General features: G+C 29.6%; 3 protein-coding genes and 1 pseudogene across 4 annotated transcripts in view; 2 read left to right on the top strand and 2 right to left on the bottom strand.

Annotated features, from left to right (window-relative positions):
- The window catches only part of LOC145183220 (uncharacterized), a 21,617-nt gene extending 14,117 nt beyond the window's left edge, over positions 1-7,500 (bottom strand). The window contains exon 1 of the mRNA XM_090066192.1: positions 7,436-7,500. The gene's annotated coding sequence lies outside the window, so the exon portion shown is untranslated. The remainder of the gene's footprint in view (positions 1-7,435) is intronic.
- LOC145191813 (uncharacterized) overlaps positions 1-18,851 on the top strand; it is a 37,038-nt gene that overhangs the window by 11,506 nt on the left and 6,681 nt on the right. For both annotated transcript variants that reach the window (XM_090066189.1, XM_090066190.1), the window contains exons 13-23: positions 7,771-7,866; positions 8,033-8,113; positions 8,199-8,332; positions 8,495-8,594; positions 9,702-9,842; positions 14,176-14,304; positions 16,266-16,335; positions 16,430-16,479; positions 16,789-16,934; positions 17,020-17,211; positions 17,298-17,471. In XM_090066189.1, coding sequence (XP_089922315.1) covers positions 7,771-7,866; positions 8,033-8,113; positions 8,199-8,332; positions 8,495-8,594; positions 9,702-9,842; positions 14,176-14,304; positions 16,266-16,335; positions 16,430-16,479; positions 16,789-16,934; positions 17,020-17,211; positions 17,298-17,471 — 1,313 coding nt within the window. The remainder of the gene's footprint in view (positions 1-7,770; positions 7,867-8,032; positions 8,114-8,198; positions 8,333-8,494; positions 8,595-9,701; positions 9,843-14,175; positions 14,305-16,265; positions 16,336-16,429; positions 16,480-16,788; positions 16,935-17,019; positions 17,212-17,297; positions 17,472-18,851) is intronic.
- On the bottom strand, positions 2,281-5,608 carry LOC149882428 (uncharacterized; annotated as a pseudogene).
- LOC149882429 (uncharacterized) lies at positions 10,856-11,360 on the top strand. Its single transcript, XM_090066193.1, has 2 exons — positions 10,856-11,072; positions 11,165-11,360. The coding sequence occupies exons 1-2, from the start codon at positions 10,885-10,887 to the stop codon at positions 11,295-11,297; spliced, it is 321 nt and encodes a 106-aa protein (XP_089922319.1). The 5' UTR covers positions 10,856-10,884; the 3' UTR covers positions 11,298-11,360.

The following is an 18,851-nucleotide window of genomic DNA, read 5'->3' on the forward strand; positions in this document are numbered from 1 at the left end:
TAGATAGTGGATGGATAATAATATATAGTGGATTGGGCATAAGACATGATTTGATGACATCCAACAAATATCTTCTCATGTCAGCCAAGAAAAACATTGACAGGCACCATTTCAATTCATGAATTATATTTCATAATCTTCTTTTCTACTTCATTTTTCTTTGTTACTAGTCCAACCCTCCAATATTTATCTTATTTGAAAGCTACTTAATCCATATGATTATAAACAACCTGTTACTCAACCTGTTCATTTGGTGCATGTACATGGTTAAGTATTTAAACATCTGTTTGCTGACTTTTTATTAAAAAAAAATTGTGCACTTGTAAATGGGAATTAACAATCAAAGTGCATACTGTACTCACTTAAAAGAAAAAAAACTTATTTAGGTATAAGTACATCATTTTGATTTAAGTATATAATGATAGGATGAAAAGTAGATTGCATTTTGTTCCAGTAATAACTTTGCAGCTCATCTATTGTATTTTAATAAGAGCTACAAAAGAGACCATTGAGGTAATTTCAAAATTAAAAGCTGGTTCCTATGAAGTTGTATTGTGCAAAAGCAATCATGGAAAGTGGTAGAAAAAATCAAGTGTTACATTGTTCCCTGAATGAGCACAATTTATGGCTTTTAACTAGAAGTCTTTGTTAATAAAATTTTAGTGCTTTTTTTTTTTACAAATTAAATATATAAAATTTGTTTAGGAGAGTTTTTTTTTTTTATTTATTGACAGAAGATTTAAAAAATTGTGTTTGGCTCAATCAAACAAAGCAACTCTCCATAATAACTTATGTTTTTCATCATTTGAAAATTTTGATTTTATTCTGCAGACATTTTAAGAATAATATTTGAATTCATATAGATACCAAATTTTACGTTAATATGTTGTTTGATTCATTCAATATTGCTATTTAACATAAGTGTTGATAAAAAAAAGCTTCAAAAAATGCTGAGTTAGCATAAATTACCAAAAGTTTAAACATGAATGTCCGGAAAACTGTAAGGAATTTGGTACTCAAACTTTTTTAGCTGCTGGTTGATGAAAATTGTGGGTCAAAGTCAAATGAAAAGAAAAGCAATGTTGTTACCAATAAAAATGCATCCAACACAAACAAAAATTTTAGGAAATTTAAAATTTGCATTAACAACGATGAAGACAATGTGGAGACTAGGGAAAGGAAATATTTAAGTTTTTTCTAAAACTGGTTTTTCGAATAAACCGCGGTTTTTAATGTTTTAGAAACCGGTTTTCCGGTTTTCTAGTGTGTTTTTTTATAATATATATTTCAGGAGAACAATAGCAACAAAAACGAAAATATATATAGCAACAATGTCATATACAACTGAGCAGCAAACAAATAAGTCTTTATAATGGTTAGTTTTACATTTCTTAAGACAATAAGCGCGTAAAAAACATAAAGCATTAAGTATTTTATCATTTAACCTTGACCTTAGTTTAGTGACAAATAGACCACTTGCAGAAAATGACCTTTCAACCTCCACACTTGTTACTTAAATTGACTTCAAAGCAGTGTGTAACAAATCTAAGTTGCTTGTTCGTTTTTTTGTTAGCTCAAATACTGCCATTTCTTTGAGCATTAGTTTGGAAGTTGATTCTATTTTTTGTTTCTTTGGTGAAACCCCTTTGACTGTCTCTCTGATGGAGAACTCGAGTTCTTCTACCAAGAAAGCAAATTGTTGTACTTGTTCCTGACTAGTTTCATTATCTGATAAGTTTTCCTTATCTATAGACTCACTTCTCTTTTGCTCAAACAAATGATTAAACAAACTTGATGCATTAGTAGTAATTGCATTTCTCTTTGGCATGGAATTTTCGAAAATGTCATGAGATGCTCCATTAATGACACCAGAATTATTCAGATATTTTACTAAGTTTACTAATATAGCATTCCTCCTCTCAGTGACTCATTTAGTAAATGAGTCAACTAGCTCTTGATTAAAGGTGTTTTCCTGGCTTTTTAGCTGTTTAAAAATGAACTTCAGAATGTCCTCAGATGAGAGCAAGTTCAAATCTCTTCTGCAAAGTGCTTCAGCATCAACCTTGATTGGTTCTAAAGCATTTACAAGATATTGTAAGGTGGTAAGTTCAGACTTAGAAATTATAATATCACTTGATAACTCAATCAGTGAAATTTGAATACATTTCTTAAGGGCAACAAATCTTGAAATCATATCTAAAAAGCTGTTCCAATGTGTCTTAGAGTCTAAGATTAGCTGTAGCTCCTTTCCAAACTTAGGCTGGACATGCTTTTGCAGAATCATGTCATTTTTAACTGGAGTTTTTTCAAAATAATCTCACACATTTTCTGACCTTGTTGGTGAGTTCTGACATCCTCCCTGATCATTGGAAGAGCTGATGCACCTGCTTCTGCTAAAACTTCTAACCCTCTTTCCTCATTGCTGTCATCATCTTCTTGGTCCTCTTCTAGAATAGTGACTTGCTCAGGTGTGCCATTATCTTCTTTCCTAGATTGTCTATATAGAATATCACAGACAGCTTAGTGGATTCCATGTGCGAGGCAGAGCTGATAGTCTGGTAAAATTGAGCTACCAAATTTTTTCATTACAGCAGCTCTGTCTGTGGTTACTGCAACAATAAGCAGCTCTGTCTGTGGTTACTGCAACAATATACGTTGCCCAAATTCTTTCAGTTTCTCGTCAACAATTACACAACTTTTCTTTGCTGGCATTGACTCATGTACCTTGATCATTCCAAGGTTCCAATGATCACCTTCCATATGAACATTTATGTTCATATATCTTCTGTTTCTGGATGAAATATACTCATCAAGGCTTAAGCTAAATTTGTGACCAACAAGCTTCTTTTCTGCAAGTTGCTGCTGATATGTTTTCTTGATATCTTCATAATGTTTCATCAGCAGAGCTTTAATTGATTTAGCATCTTTGGGCAATATATATCCTTGTGTTTCTAGAGCAGGGGTGGCCACAATAAGGCCCGCGGGCCAACTCCGTCCCTAAGCAACCTTTTATCTGGCCCATCAGTTAATTGTAAAGATAATAAAAAAAACTATAAACATATAATATTAATAAATTATATAATATTTAAATTTATAAATTATTAAATTTTAAAATATTTTTTGTAAAAAAACAATCACTATAAATAATCAAAAATATATTAAAAAAATCCTGCCGGCCATTAATCGCAGAATTAATTTCCGGCACTGCCAGAAATTACCATTTGCGTTTTTTAATTGTAAATGGCATCTTCAAAATCAAAACAACGAAAAATCGACAAGGAATGTCGTTTATTTAATGATGAATGGCAAACTAAATACTTTTTTGTTGAATGTAATTCAGTGCTAGTATGTTTAATATGTAATGAATCGGTTTCAGTGTGCAAAGAATATAATTTAAGGAGGCACTATGATACAAAACATTCTAAAACTTATAATCAGTTTGTCAACGAGGTGCGGAAAGAAAAATCAATTAAATTGAAAAATAAGTTATTTGAACAACAAGATTTGTTAAAAAGGGGCAACACTGAAACAGAAAATGCTGCTATTGCAAGTTATGAAGTGAGTCTTCTTTTAGCTAAAAATTGTAAACCATTCATTAAATTATTAAGGAATCTCTTGAAATTGTGTTCAAAAACATTTGTCCTGAAAAATTGAAAATTTTAAATAATATCTCCCTCTCAAGACAAACAATTACAAGAAGAACATGTGATATTGCTGATGATCTGAGTTTGTCATTGACTGAAAAAATAAAAGCATTTCAGTATTATTCAATAGCTATTGATGAATCAACTGATATATCACAAACTGCTCAATTAGCTTTTTTCATTCGTGGTATTGATAATGATTTTCTTGTTACTGAAGAGCTACTTGACATCTATCCTATCCAAGGCAAAACAACAGGAGAAGAGATTTTTCTTGCCATGAAGAAGGTTTTTAAAAAGTTCAACTTGACTTACAACAGATTAATTTCAATTACATCAGATGGTGGCAACTCAATGATTGGAAAAAAAATCATTGAACTGCCACCATCTGATGTAATTGAAATTAATTGGTGTTGTTTCCAGACTGGAAAATGAAATGGCAGAAAACAACTTGTCATTAATTAAGCTGCATTGTATTATTCATCAGCAAAGTTTAACAGCAAAGACTATGAATGTGGAAAATGTAATGTCTGTAGTAGTTAAAGCAATAAACAGCATTAAGTCCAGTGCATTACGAAGTAGGCAATTTGAGGTTTTTCTTGCTGAAAATGACTCTGAATATGGTGGTCTGCTTTATTATACTGAGGTGAGATGGCTTTCTAGAGGTAATATGCTGAAAAGAACTTATGATTTGAGACAAAATATGTTGGATTTTTTCAAAATTATCAACAAAGATTATCCACCAGAGCTAGAAGAAAAAGAGTTTATTGAAAAATTTGCATTTCTAGTAGACTTGACCCAACATTACAATATACTTAACAAAGAACTCCAAGGAAAAGATCAATTAATTGGAAAAATGTACAACCTTATTCTAGCTTTTCAGTTGAAATTAACTTTGTGGGAGAAGCAGTTGAGAACTGGAAATTTCAGTCATTTTCCAACTTTGGGTGAGCTGAATCCTGGAAACACAGGAAAATCTGTTACCTGTATTGCTGAATTGAAAACAAGATTTTCAAAAAGGCTTGCAGATGTTAAGAATCATGCAGACAAAATCCAATCGTTCACAGTGCCATTCTCTGCTGATATTGAAACTGTACCAGATAAATTCCAAATGGAGTTAATTGATATTCAATGCAGCGATGCTTTGAGAGAAGCATATAATAAACAAAATTTATTGTTATTTTACAAAAATCTTGACCAAAATAAGTACACAAACTTAGTCAACAATGCAAAAATGATGGGTGTCTTGTTTGGTAGCACATATTTGTGTGAAAGTGTTTTTTCTCGTATGAAATTTGCAAAATCCAAAACAAGATCTGTACTGACAGATACTAACTTGCAGAATATATTAAGAATCGCAACCAGTCAGTTGCCTATTGACATTAAAAATATTGTGAAAAAAAGGCAGGTTCGTGATTACCAATAAACTATAATTTGTATTATACCTAATAGCCTTGTGACCAGCATATGTTGTTAGCTAGTAAATATGTGTGTTTTAGTGTTATTCCTTTGCAAATCAATATTTTTAAATAAAATATTTTTAAAAAACTATGTTATAAAAAATCTCCTGCCCCATTTAACAGTTGAAAAGCTAACTTTGGCCCTTATCAAAAAAGTTGTGGCCACCCCTGCTCTAGAGCTGTTCTAAAACGTTGACTAGTTGAGAAAATACGAAAGGACAGCCCATCACATGAAATAAGCTCAACCAAAACAACATCAGCAGGATCTTTTGTCTTAAAAAATGAATCAATGGGTTTGATGACTTCGAGTTTCCTCTCAGGAGTAACAACAGCAGCAAATGTGATTTTGTGCTTTGTCCTGAGGTGGTTCCTCATGGAGCTTGTGGTTCCTCCTTTGCACTTAATTTCTTGGTTGCAGAGCTTGCACTTAGCCAATTAAAGTTTTTTTTAGTGCAAAAAGTGCTTCCAAACTGGTTTGTCATCCTTGTGGACTTCAGAAAACAACATTTTCGTTTTTGTGAAATTTTGTTTCCCTTTTTTACATCACAAATTGCAGTAACTTACTGTTAAAGTTCAAGTGGAAGTAAATTGAATGTTTTTTTTTTTTTTCTCGAGCACATTAAGAAAAGTGTTTTAGAATTGCCAAATAACCAAGTAAATTTTGTACAAAAGATATATATCCAAAAACTGGTTTTGAAAATAACATTTTCGGTTTTCAATTTCCAAGAATTTTGTGGTTTCTGGAAACTGGAAACCAATTTTCCTTTTCCTAGTGGAGACATGTATGATTTGGGGTGATCTTGATGGAGATGATAACATTCATATTGATCAGAGCATAAGTGCTTTGCCTCTTGCTTGGCCTGGTTTACACATACACTGCAGCTAACTACTAAGGATGGTTTAAAGAAGATTTATATGATCAAAGGCCAATGTTTGCTAATCACCAAAGTACCCAATTGTTTGAGCTAAAGTTCGGAGCTAGTAGTTCAATACCTGCAACCAATATCACTCAATGATGTAGCGCATGCAGGAAGTTGCAAGTAGTGGTTTTATTTGAAAAGATAAGACTAGAAAAAACCTTACAGTTCTGGATCCTCCATCATCTTCTAGCATCAGTTCAGGTTAATCTTGAAAGAACTTGTCATTACTTTAGAACTTTTTACTGAAGCAACTGATCTCGCATAATTATTGTATTAGTGTATTATTAAGGTTGTATTGCAGCATCTGTTTGATTTTAAAAGAATTTTGTATGATTTTAGCAATTAACAAAATACCACAATCGTGTTACAATCTTTTGCTTCTTTATACAGATTTTTTCAGTCCTCTATAAAGAAGTAGTTAACTAAGATACTATATAGTTGCTTAGTTAGCTTCTATTTTTTAATAAAACTCTGGGTGCTTAGAGCAATTAGTAATGTTATGCTGGAAAAAATTTGTTATATACAAATGTGCTATTTCATGCCTTGCAAAACAAATTTCAAGTTTAATGGGCTTACAAACGAAATGCAAATTGCTGTTTCAAAGCCTAAATAATTGTTGATCACTGAGATCTCTTTCTAAAAAGGATCTTCAAGAAATGTTTCCTCCAAAGACATTTAATACTTTATTTCTAATTTTATCAACAACCATATTTTAGAACAAGATGCAAACTTTGCAGATATGTGGTGTACTTGTATCCCTAATTGTAAATGAAGATCTAGAGTCTTTTACTTTTTGTTTAATCTTTTACCTGGTCATACTTTACTATAATGATAATTGCTACTACTTTGTTATGATCGTTAATGCATAATCATAACCTTTCAAAGTTCTTAGATAATTCTTCATAAATTCATAAACACATTACAACTCTGAATTTGTTTCCAGATAATCTTCTTCAGGTCCTCATTTACATTATTTGATTGCACATATTGAGAAATAAGATTGCTGAACTCTATGCTGAAATGTTGTCAAGCTGTTTTTAATTGAAGAAGCTAAGCAACTATGTATTTCGTAAATAAATTCATTAATCAATGTTATAAAGATGGAAAAAGTAAACAATAACTTTTTTTTGCAGTAACATGATGGCCATGAAAAGTTACAAATTTGAACTCCTTTAAAAAACATTATTTTGATTGTTATAGTTTTCTTCTATAAATTATATTTTGATTGTTAGAAAATTTCAAGTGTTTTTTAAAATTTTTACTTCATAGTGGACTGGTTAACAAAGAGTTAAAACTAAATAAAGTTTCTCACTAAATAAACAGTTGGCTGTTTTGTTAAAAAAGATTTTCAAATAAAACATTTGAAAGATGGAATAGTACATTTTTACCTTCTAATTGCAATATTATTACTTACTTTTTTATAACCTCTTGGTTATACAAGTGTTTGTCTTTTAATATAATTTTTCTAGCCAATAAACTCTAAAATGAAAAAGTTATTGAAGTTCATCAAACTTGTAATAAAAATAACAATAGTGATAGAAGTATTAGCAGTAACAGTAACTGTAACAACAGTAAATATAAAAGTGATATAAATAGCAATAGTAGCAATATAAATGATAATAATTAAGTTTAAAAAAATAATGTTTTACATTACATCTCTAAAAATGGATGTCTCAAAAAATATTAATTTTCATAGTTCTTAAGTTATGTCTGCATTTTGTGTTTAAATTTCTAATGATCTGTTTTCAGATACGCTATCCTCATTTTTTGCGTGTCACATTTACTGATAGTTACAGATTTGCATTGATTGCAAATGCATTAGCAAACAGAAAATGGAACAGGATTGTAAGTTTCATGGATTCACTTGTTAACATAGAATAAATTTTTAAGATATTATGTTGTAAGATGAAGGTGACCACTGTTGTTAAAGCACAGTTATGAAAACTGTGCTTTACAACTTTTAAATTGTATCTATTTGAAGTGAAGTATTCTAATTATTATTTTATTTTAGGCTGTGGTTGCAATAATGAATGTTCCTTTACCTGATGATTTTGTTGTCTACATGTCTTTTTTTAAAATTAGATACGAATTGGTTAGTTAATCTTTTCTATAAGATTTCTACCATTTTATCTTAAGCACCTGTTCAGTTTTAAAATCATTAATTAATTTGCATTTAGGTCTTTTTCCCCATGAATGTAAAGAGTACGACAGTTAACATGTTCTTCAAAAATCTGGCCGAAGCTAAAACAAGAGTATACTTTTGTCTCTTAAGTGGTGATTTTTTGAAAACATTAGTTGCGGAAGTTACTATGTAAGCTCTGATAAAATTTCTCAATTTGCTAAAGCATTTTGCGATTGGAGTTAGTACTGATGTCATTGCAAAATTTTTATGAAAGTCTTGATTAAATTTTTTGTATTTACTTGTTCATTAAGTTATAGTTTTCAAAAATAATTAAATTTTGCTCTTGCTTAGACGTAACTTAACAGCAGCCAATGGTTATTTGTGGATCGGAGAAGAAAATATGATAAATGATTTTCCATATGACAATGGAGGACCTTGTGCTAACCTAACAGTATTTTTTTTCCATATTTTTCTTTTAATCTTTAGATTAAAGTACCATTTAGTGTTTCAATAGTTGCCTAGTTGACAAAAAAACTAAAATATTATAAAATACTGCTGCCAGTAATAACTGTTTTTAAACTGCTCTATGTAAAATGCTTACCCTAACAAGATGGGGTTAGGATTAAATAAAAACGATCCAAGGTAATAGAATGTGCAAGCATACTTAATTCCATCAAAGTAAGAAATTGTTCACATTAATAAATATTTTCAATGGTTAATTCTTAAATTCTTAAACAGTTAAAATAAGCTAAAAAAATTCTCCAAGCTACTTTCTAAACATCCACTCGATTAAAAAAAAAAAGTTACTTAGTTTATTTGTAGACTCAGAAAAAGGTGTCAAATCATTGTACTCTTCTTTGTCTCATCAGACACTTATACAAGTATCTTAAGTTAAGGTAGAAGTACTGTGCTAACAAAATGTAAAAATTAATTCTTACTTAGAAAAACCATTGTTTAAAAAAAAAAAAAAAAAAAATATCCTTTAATAACTATGAGAAAAAGAAATTAGTATAAAGAGGAAATACAAATCTTTTTTTTCTAATTAACCAGAAACAAAAAAGTTAAATGAGCTTCATAAGTTGCTGTTGCATTTCCAATGTCTATTGCTGTGTACATTAAGTCTATTGTGGATGTAATAATAAACATGTTTTTTTTCTTAACAAGATTTTTTAAGAAGGCATTATTTGACCATCCCTATCTGAGATGGGATGATCAAATAATGCCCTCCCTCCTTCCTTCCTTCCCTCCCCCTCCCCTTCATAATCCATTGTAAGCATTTGGAAAAATCCTTTCTGATTACATATGTGAGTAATCTCTAACATATTAAACAAAGCCTGTAGTTATGTTCTAACAGAAACAGAAGTTGGTAGTTAATGCAGTTAGTTAAATCAGTATGACTTTTTTTTTTTAATCGAATGATAAAATTTTTATCTGTTTTTAAATAATTTTATTGATAGTAAATTGTTGTTTTTCAGAAATAAATATGAAGTCATAAGGTTGGTTTTGAAATATTGTACTTAAAATGTTAAAATTCTCCTAATAGTGATATTTTCTTAAGGTCCCTACTTGTGTTGAAGCATTTCGAGGTGCAATACTGATTGAATCCCACTACACAGTTAATGGATTTCAAGATGGAAATTTCAATCGCTTGAAGTTGTCTTTTGGGAAGCAGTTTCATAAAGTTTTGAAGTGGACAGGGGTGAGTAGAATAAATATGGTGATTTAAAAAAATTTTTAAATATAAACTTTAAACTTCATTAAAAAGAAATATTATTGTAAAACTAATAGAATAAATGTTTTCTATAAAATATACTTGTAGGGAAAGATTATTTACCTATTCCTTAGACACCAGACAGTCACTAATTTAATGTAGAATTTTAGTGGCTTTTAACTACTTCAAAAAACTATATAAAGCAGCAACTTAAGTAAAAACCTACAGTTAAAAAAACTATAGTTGTACTGTTAAATTTAACATGAAAGTTGAGAACAACAAAAAATGCCTGCATAAAAATGTGCAATGTTAGTTTCACTGTAGAATGTGCTAAGCATCAATCATTTAGCATATGGGGTTGCTTAAATTAATTTTTAGTTTCATTATTATATTTATTATTAGTATCTTTGAGATTTTAAATAGCAGTCTTAACCCATGCGGCAAGATTAACATTCATACACACATGTTTGTGCAATAAATCTACAAAAACTTCCAACCATTTTTCAGCAATATATGGTACCTTGTTACACAGAAAACTGTATCAAAACCTAATTCCAAGATCAATATATTAAAATTATGAGTTGACCTCCTGATATTCCTATATTGAGAACCTTTGGTTATGATGATATAAATAAATGAAATACAGCTGCGGACAAAACTACGTGAACGATTGCAAATAGTTTTTTTTAATGAAATTTTCAATGTCTTAAAATAAGTTTATAGTTTAATACTATATATGGTTGGATAGAGCGTTTTTTGCTCTATAAGACTGTGTAAAGTGTATTCTCTAATAATTTGTTTAAAATTAAACATATCTAAATGTTCAAAAAGCATCAAATATTTTCCGCGACAAAACCACGTGAACGATTTATAAAAGCGTCATTTTTGATGCAAATTATATTATATTCACATCGAAATCAGTGCTTTTAAAAATCGTTCATGTGGTTTTGTTATTCTAAGAACTTACAATCATTTAAATTTCTCAAGATTATTATGTTTAACATCAAAAAATTAAAAAAATTAAACTATAATGGTTCGTCAAACTGATTCAAAAATTGAAAGCTTGGTTTTGCGTTTGCGCAAAGAAGAAAAATGGTCCATTGGGCAAATTGCAGCTCATGTGAAGATGTCAAAAGGTGGAATACATAAAATTATACACCGAGAAAAGAGCAAAAAGATCGTTAAGAAAGGTGGTCGTCCACGTATTACGGATAAGCGGTAATATTCCTTTAATTTTATTTTTTTTAACATTTAATCTTAATAATATTAATGTTAATGTTAATTTTAATGTTTAACATTTTATTTTTTAGTACTGATCGAAAAATTGTGCGAAAATCTCTTGAGAATCCACATTTGACAGCCCCTGAAATTCGTCTGCAAACAGGCATGGAAAACGTAAGCACACGAACGATTCAAAGGCGTTTAAACAAAGGAGGTCTTTAAGGGCGCAGACCTGCAAAGAAACCATTCCTTAAGCCCAGGCACATCAAAGATCGCCTACAGTTCGCTAAAGATCACTTAAACTGGACGGTTGAAAATTGGAAAACAGTTTTGTGGTCGGATGAAAGTAAATTTAACATGGTTTGCAGCGACGGTCGAGGTTATGTTAGGCGTCCAGTAGGTAAAAGATTTGCAAAAGAGTATACAATAGGAACTGTAAAATTTGGGGGTGGCAATATAATGGTTTGGGGGTGTTTCTCCTGGGCTGGAATTGGTCTGTTGTACCGTGTAAACGGTATAATGGACCAACTACAGTACAGGGAAATATTATCTAATCAAATGTTGCCACACGCTTTAGAAAAAATGCCTCACAATTGGGTTTATCAACATGATAATGACCCTAAACATACAGCTTTGACTGTAAAAAATTGGCTCATAAATAATAGCATAACGGTTTTGAAGTGGCCTGCCCAATCTCCCGACTTAAATCCAATCGAAAATTTATGGATTGAAGTTGAGCGACGCTTGGGAGGTCGCAAATTTCAAAAACCGGATGAACTTTTTCGAGCCGTACAGTATGAATGGGAGGCATTACCAAAACAGTTACTAGAAACTCTTGTAGAATCTATGCCAAGACGGTGCAAGGCCGTTATCGATTCTAAAGGCTATGCAACTAAATATTAATGTTTGTTTTTTTTTAGAATCTATTATTTGTTGATGTTAGTAAAATTATTCTTTTACGTTTGTATAATCGTTCACGTGGTTTTGTCGCGGAGAATATTTGATGCTTTTTGAACATTTAGATATGTTTAATTTTAAACAAATTATTAGAGAATACACTTTACACAGTCTTATAGAGCAAAAAACGCTCTATCCAACCATATATAGTATTAAACTATAAACTTATTTTAAGACATTGAAAATTTCATTAAAAAAAACTATTTGCAATCGTTCACGTAGTTTTGTCCACAGCTGTATATAATTCTGAAAAACTAAAGTTGTATGTGACCATACAACTTGAAGTTTCATAATTTGCTTTTTTTTAAAAATTCTTAAAGTAGTTTCTGTCGACAAATCAACTGGAAAACAAACTGAATAAAAGAATATCAAATGTAATTGCTTTTACATATTTTGGTTTTCACATTATTTTATGTTTCCAAAGTCATGTTTCCCTTCAGAAATAGGTACACAGTTTCCAAAGTCATGTTTCCCTTCAGAAATAGGTACACAATTAAATAATTGAGAGGAAATAAGCTAGTTCTATTGTGACCCCTATGTGCGCTTTCAGCTTTAAAACTGTTATTGGTAATAAGATCTCTTAGCATACCAGGAAACTGTTGGTTAGTTAACTACTATTTGCTTCACTCAGCTTTTACTATTTTAAAAACTACACCTAATGGCTACAAAAAATGACTGGTGTAAACAGACAATAAAAATCGAGCTGCATTGTTTAGTTGAGATATTCTTTTTTAAATGTAAACTTACATAAGATGGATTGCATCTAAAAAGGACAAGCTTAGTTCCCTCACATTTATTAGCAAAATCATTCAAAAAAACTTTCAGCATTCAACCAACTGATCTGCTAAAATTGCTGTTGATTGTTTTTCGGCTTGCATACTAAGAGCTTTTCTTTTACAATTTTTTTAAATATTTTCTTATGAAACCATTATACCTTTTTAATTTGATTTACCAACCTTGAGCAATTTTGTTAAGCTTGATTCTTTCAGAGTTTTAAAGAACAGTCAAAGTATCATTTGTTTTCATGGCAAAACCAATTTTGTTCATAAATTTTACAACTTCAACAAAGATTGCCATTATTACAAGACTAATTCTTTGGCTAAGCAAAACCAGCAAGTCCATTTATTCCCTAACTCAGCAGAAAATAGTTGACTTTGTTATATTGTAAAATTAATAATCAGATTTTTTTTGTTATTTACAGCTTTAGTATGTACTTGACTTTCTCTCTCACTTTCTTTAGGTTTTTTAAAAGTCCTTTCTGCTAGGTCTTTTAAAAGACCTAATAGTGCCATTTTTTCTCATATAAAGTGTTTTATTTTTGATATTTTTTATTTATGTTACTCATCATTAAGTTCTGCATATGCTGTTGTTTGTTTTTAGTTAATTTTTTTTTTTTACTGAAAAAGTTACTTTATTTTCTTCAAACAATACTTGATTCTACCATTTAACTTCTCAACATTTTCAGCTTTCCACTTTCTATCAGAGACTAGGCCCTCCAAGTAACCCAAAAAATCTTTGATTGCATGAGTTTCTGGACATTTTGCTGGGTTGATTTTTTTAGTTACAAAATTGATGTTTTCAGCATTGAAGTAATTGATGTTGTCTTTTGCATAATGTGAGGATGCTAAGTCAGACCAATATGTAACTATTATCTGAATAATGTTGACAAACAAAAGGCAAAAATTGTAACTTCATTAAGTCTTTTATGTATATGTTCTATTAAATAAATACCTAAATAGCTTGGTTAAGGCTCTAGACAAACTACTTTGACTAAAGACAGTTGCTCCAAAATAAATTCAGCAAAAATGATATAGTGTCACAACACTTAATTATATACAAATAGTTGTCTATACACAAGTGTGTGATGTTATATCATTATAAGATTTAAATTATACGTTTAAATAAGGAAAGGGAAAAACTAAACAATAAATTTACCTTGTGTATTTTAGGTGATTAACTTTTAGTTCGCAAAGGGAAATGATTTTTATATTGTGATAAAAAATAAAATGCTGCAGCAATAAGGAGTAATGGTTAAAAGTTTTTTTTTTATTTCAACTTAGATGTTATTAACAAAGAAACTGAAGATTATTGATTAATGAAGCAATCATCACACTCATAATATTGTTTTTTAATTGTGTTTTAGGATTATTACGAGAAAGTTAAAGCAGCATTAGCTTGGGATGCAATTTCTATCACTATTTCTGCACTATATAATATTTCTGATTCTAAGATTACAGTGACGTCTAAAAAACTTCGAAACTTAATTCTTACAGTAAGTTAATTTTTCTCTCAACTATGAGAATGTATAATTTCTGATAAATGTGTTATCAAAAAATATGCATTTTCATAGTTGAACATTATTTATATACTTAACTTTAGGGTTGTTTTTCAGCAAGCTTTAAAAAGTTTTAACTGATTACTTTATGTGAGAAGAATTAAAAGATGCTTTTTGTCTAATTCCAAGGGTTTTATGGATTTTATTTGTAACTTGAAATCTGTTTTCAGTTGTTTCAGTTGGATAAATAATTTATTAAAATGCACTGGTTAGGTTTTCTCCAGTAGTTACTTTTTCAACTTATATTTGTTTAATCAGCAAGTTGCTTTCAAAAACGGACAGTTTCCTAACTTCAAATTTTTGATTCTAAAGTTTTGAAAAACCAGCTAGTTTTTTGTTTTTAAAAATTGCAAATTAAACAACAACATGAAAAAACAACCTTTGTGGTCTTTACATGTAATTTTTTTTAGTGATAAGCAAAGTCCAAATTTTTCTATTAAAGATATGATATTTTGAATTTATTTTATAATAGAAAAAGTTTAAGAAATACTAAAGAGGAAAATGATTTATCAGATAAAATATAATGAACTTTTGTGCACCCATCAGTGCAAATTGAGAAAACATGTTCCACATCAGTAGAAGATTTTTTAATCCCTAATAGATCATTATGCAGTCTTTTTAAGTTCTCTGTTCACTTGTATATTTGAATAAACTAAATTTCTGTTTATTTCATTTTAAAATATATTATCAACCACTATAGGTGCTGATTTTTCTTTCAGGAAAACAAATTTAGTAACATTTTTAAGTAAAAAAGCTGTTTCCTGAAAATCTTTATTGTAATTATTTATCCATTCACAAGGATCATTTATTCCAAATAGTTAAGATGCCAGCTTTCCTGTAATAGCAATAGTATACAAGGCAATTAGCTGGAGGATGATAAACTACAATACATGATAGTAACTAAATGGATAAATTTCTTACTTACCAAGGCTCCATCTTGACATGATTCTAATTCTACTATATCCATCTGAAACACTGGTTCCTTATGATAGCAACAATAGAACTGGTACCAAATCTGAAACTATTTCCTTGAGATTGGGAATATTTAAATCTATCATTGTTTTACCTTTTTTTGTTTGAGCAACTGACTTATTGTTTTCAATATTTTGATGTGAATTAAGAGCAATTGTGTGGTAGTTTTTGTCATCTTAGCAAAGAATTTCTTCTATGCTAAGATGACAAAAACTACCACATTTTAGATTAAGCAAAGAAAGGCAGCAGCTGCCAAGAATTCAATCATTATCGCAGTTTAACCAAGGGCATCCTTGTGAGCCCTTGGTTAAACTGCGATAATGATTAAATTCTTGGCAGTTGCTGCCTTTCTTTGCTTAATCTAAAACTGATAAACTTTTTTTTAAAAATTAGATCATGAAATTACCATTTTTCACTAACATAAAGTTAATGATCATTCTAAAGTTAAAGTTTTGCTTACTAAAAATATAGTTCACTCATTTTAAAAAACTTCTAAAATTTTACTTTTACTTAAATTTTTCTTGAGAAAAATTACTATTTTAATTGATTTTATTGAGAAACTTAACTATTTTATACGAATCTATATTACTAAATCACGTTAAAATTGATTGAATGTTACAGTGTCATTGGTTTAAACATGAAAATTTCTGAGCTCTGGCTAATCAAAAATTTAAATGTTAGACACTGTACTCTAATCAGTTTAAAGTAAAAAAATTAACTAAGATTAGTTATCAAAACATTTTTAATTTGCTGACAAATGGTTTGTTTTACTGCAAAATGTGCTCAGTCAAACAGGAAATACAAATGTTATAGGCATAAATGATTACTTATTGCTTTTTACTGACCAAATATCATAGAAATCAAGATTTTGTTTTAGAAAGCATAAAATTAGATTTAAATTTTCTGAGTCTTGTATTAATGTTTAGAATCCATCATCATTAACACTTACTGGAAAGATTTTGTTTGATAAAGATGGCAACCGAAGAAATTACACTGGTTAATTTCTACTTTTTATTTATAATTTTTTTAAATTTAGTTTTACTTTTGTAATACTAGTCAATATTTATTAATTTTTTTGAATTTTTTTAAGCATCATTGCTTCAAATTGATGCTTTGCCTGGTGGTAAAAACAAGACAACAGTGAGATAACATTATTTTTATTTAAATAAATAGGCCTTCAATACCAGAAAAAGTTTCCATTAGCAAAAAACAATTAAGATTAAGTGCTTCATACAATTCATCATGAGTGATGGATAAGTTTTTAAACATTTAGAACAATTCTGTTGAAAAGATAAAGAAATTTTAGAAAACTAAACATGTAATATAGTTTTTGGTAAAGTGTTTTGAAGTTTGCTTACGTAAGTAGGTGTGAAAGCAAAAATAAAAATCATTATATATTTAAACAATTCTGCTTTTTAAAATACAAAGATTTGCATTCATAATTTTAAGGTTTTGAAAAGAAAGAGATTCTTATATCTTGGAGATGATGTAACTCCTTACAATATTCTCCCTAATAATACTCTTTGTGAAATCTCTGCTGCAGGAGAAGAAATGATTTATCATGTAGTGCCATATAAGGTCCAAAACAGAATTAGGTAAGTTTGGGTATTCAAAGATACTGAGTTAAATAGAATTCTTTCTTTTCTGTTTAAACTTAATTTTTTTTTAAAATATTTTCAGTTTTAATTCAATAGAAGGTACAATGAATGAAGATCTTAGCATCAATGGTCCAGTTGCATTTATTAAAACTGTTATAACTGAATATGTACCCCCTGCATACTATTGCAGTGGTGGATGTGGTGGAAATCCTTTGGATCTTAGTGATCTTACAAGATGGGAGAATGGTAAATGCATAAAGCAGGATGTTTGTGAGTAAGTTGTGATGTTTTTTTTTATTTGTTGTTTATAGCTATGCATAAAGCGTTCTAATGAATGAAAATTAATTATCTTATCATCAGGTGCAATCTAAATCCAAATACTGGTAATCTGGGATATTCAGGACCTAATTGTAATACTATCATTTGTGATTTTTGTCTGTTTGGAACTTGTGTAAGCCCTGGTGTTTGCATCTGCGATGAAGGTTACATTAGCAGTCCTAACAGTAATGATTGTGCTATTCCAACATGCCTGAAGTAAGGTTTTTGATCAATAGATTGTTTAATTTGATTATTCAATTACTTTTAAATGGTAAAAGTGAAAATTTGTGAATAAATAAGTTAATGAATAAATGAATGAATTTAAGATAAATGAGCTGTAAGATGAGTTTTGATCTAGTTTAATTTAACACAAAAACAAAAACAATCAAAAAATGAAAAAGGCTTTTAGAAACCATACCTTAGGGAAGAAGATTAGGGGTCAAGTAGGTTTGCTACAATCATTTTAATACCATAAAAAAATTTCAGACCTATATTATTGTTAGATAATTCTTGATACTTTGAATTTTTTCCAAAACTATGACGACAGTGGATACCCAAATTTTTAAAAAATAAGTTTTAAAAACTATTATTCTGAGGTTGAATGAACAACATGATTCTTTATGCAAGATATTATATAAAAGTATGTAAAATATTTGGAGATATTGTCTTCCCAACAAGTTTCATCCATAGCAGGTTTTGATAATAAGTCAAATATATAATGTTGAAACGCAATTTGTTGTGGTATCACAAATGATAATTTTATTATAATACATAAATTGGCATTTATCTAACATTTTCTTGATTTCTGAAAAAATGCTATTGCTGTACCACTTTTGAAAATTTTAATTGAAAATTAATACAGCCAAAAGAACCTCATGGTGTTTCTTTTTTTAGTGCAACTTGCTTTCCATTAATTTTTTACATCAAATTGAAAATATATAAGCTTCATTGCAGAATCTGTTTTTGAGAGTTATTTACAATTTAATGTTAGGTTGATAGCACTCATCCATATCTCTATATCTTAATTCTTAGGTGATAATAATAAAAAAGCCTCAGATCTGTTTTCTACCTGTTTCAAAACAACTATGTTGATTAGATTCAGATTAGTAAACTTAATAAACTTTTCAACATAATCTCATTCATCAGAAAAGGATTCATTATTGATAAGTCTTATTGATACAGAAAAACTCATAAAATTTTATCACAAACTATTCTTCAATACTTTTGCGTCCTACCAAACATAAAAAGGTGAATATGTTTCTTAAACTTACCAACTTTTGCTTTTTCCATAAAACATTGTAGCGAACTGTTTTAAACACTTTTCTAGAGTATCTTTGTAGCTGTGTTTGATTCTTTTGGCATGTATATTGCTAAAACCCAGAACTTTGTGAGAAATACATCCCCATATTCCTGCTGAGCCTTCACTTCCTTGTAACCCTGGTTATAACATAGTGTGATGAATACTTCCCATGCTTGTATCTTTTAACATACAGCTTTACTTTGCAATTTAGTACCTCAAAATTAGCCCCACTACTAAAAATTATCAGGGACCTTTCTTCAATATATGATCCTATGCATTTGTTGAGTAACACCTTT

This window comes from Hydra viridissima, unplaced genomic scaffold (genome assembly GCF_058129835.1).
Source record: "Hydra viridissima isolate aposymbiotic clone 2 unplaced genomic scaffold, HvirCarnegie_v1 scaffold_11, whole genome shotgun sequence".
Classification (NCBI taxonomy): domain Eukaryota; kingdom Metazoa; phylum Cnidaria; class Hydrozoa; order Anthoathecata; family Hydridae; genus Hydra; species Hydra viridissima.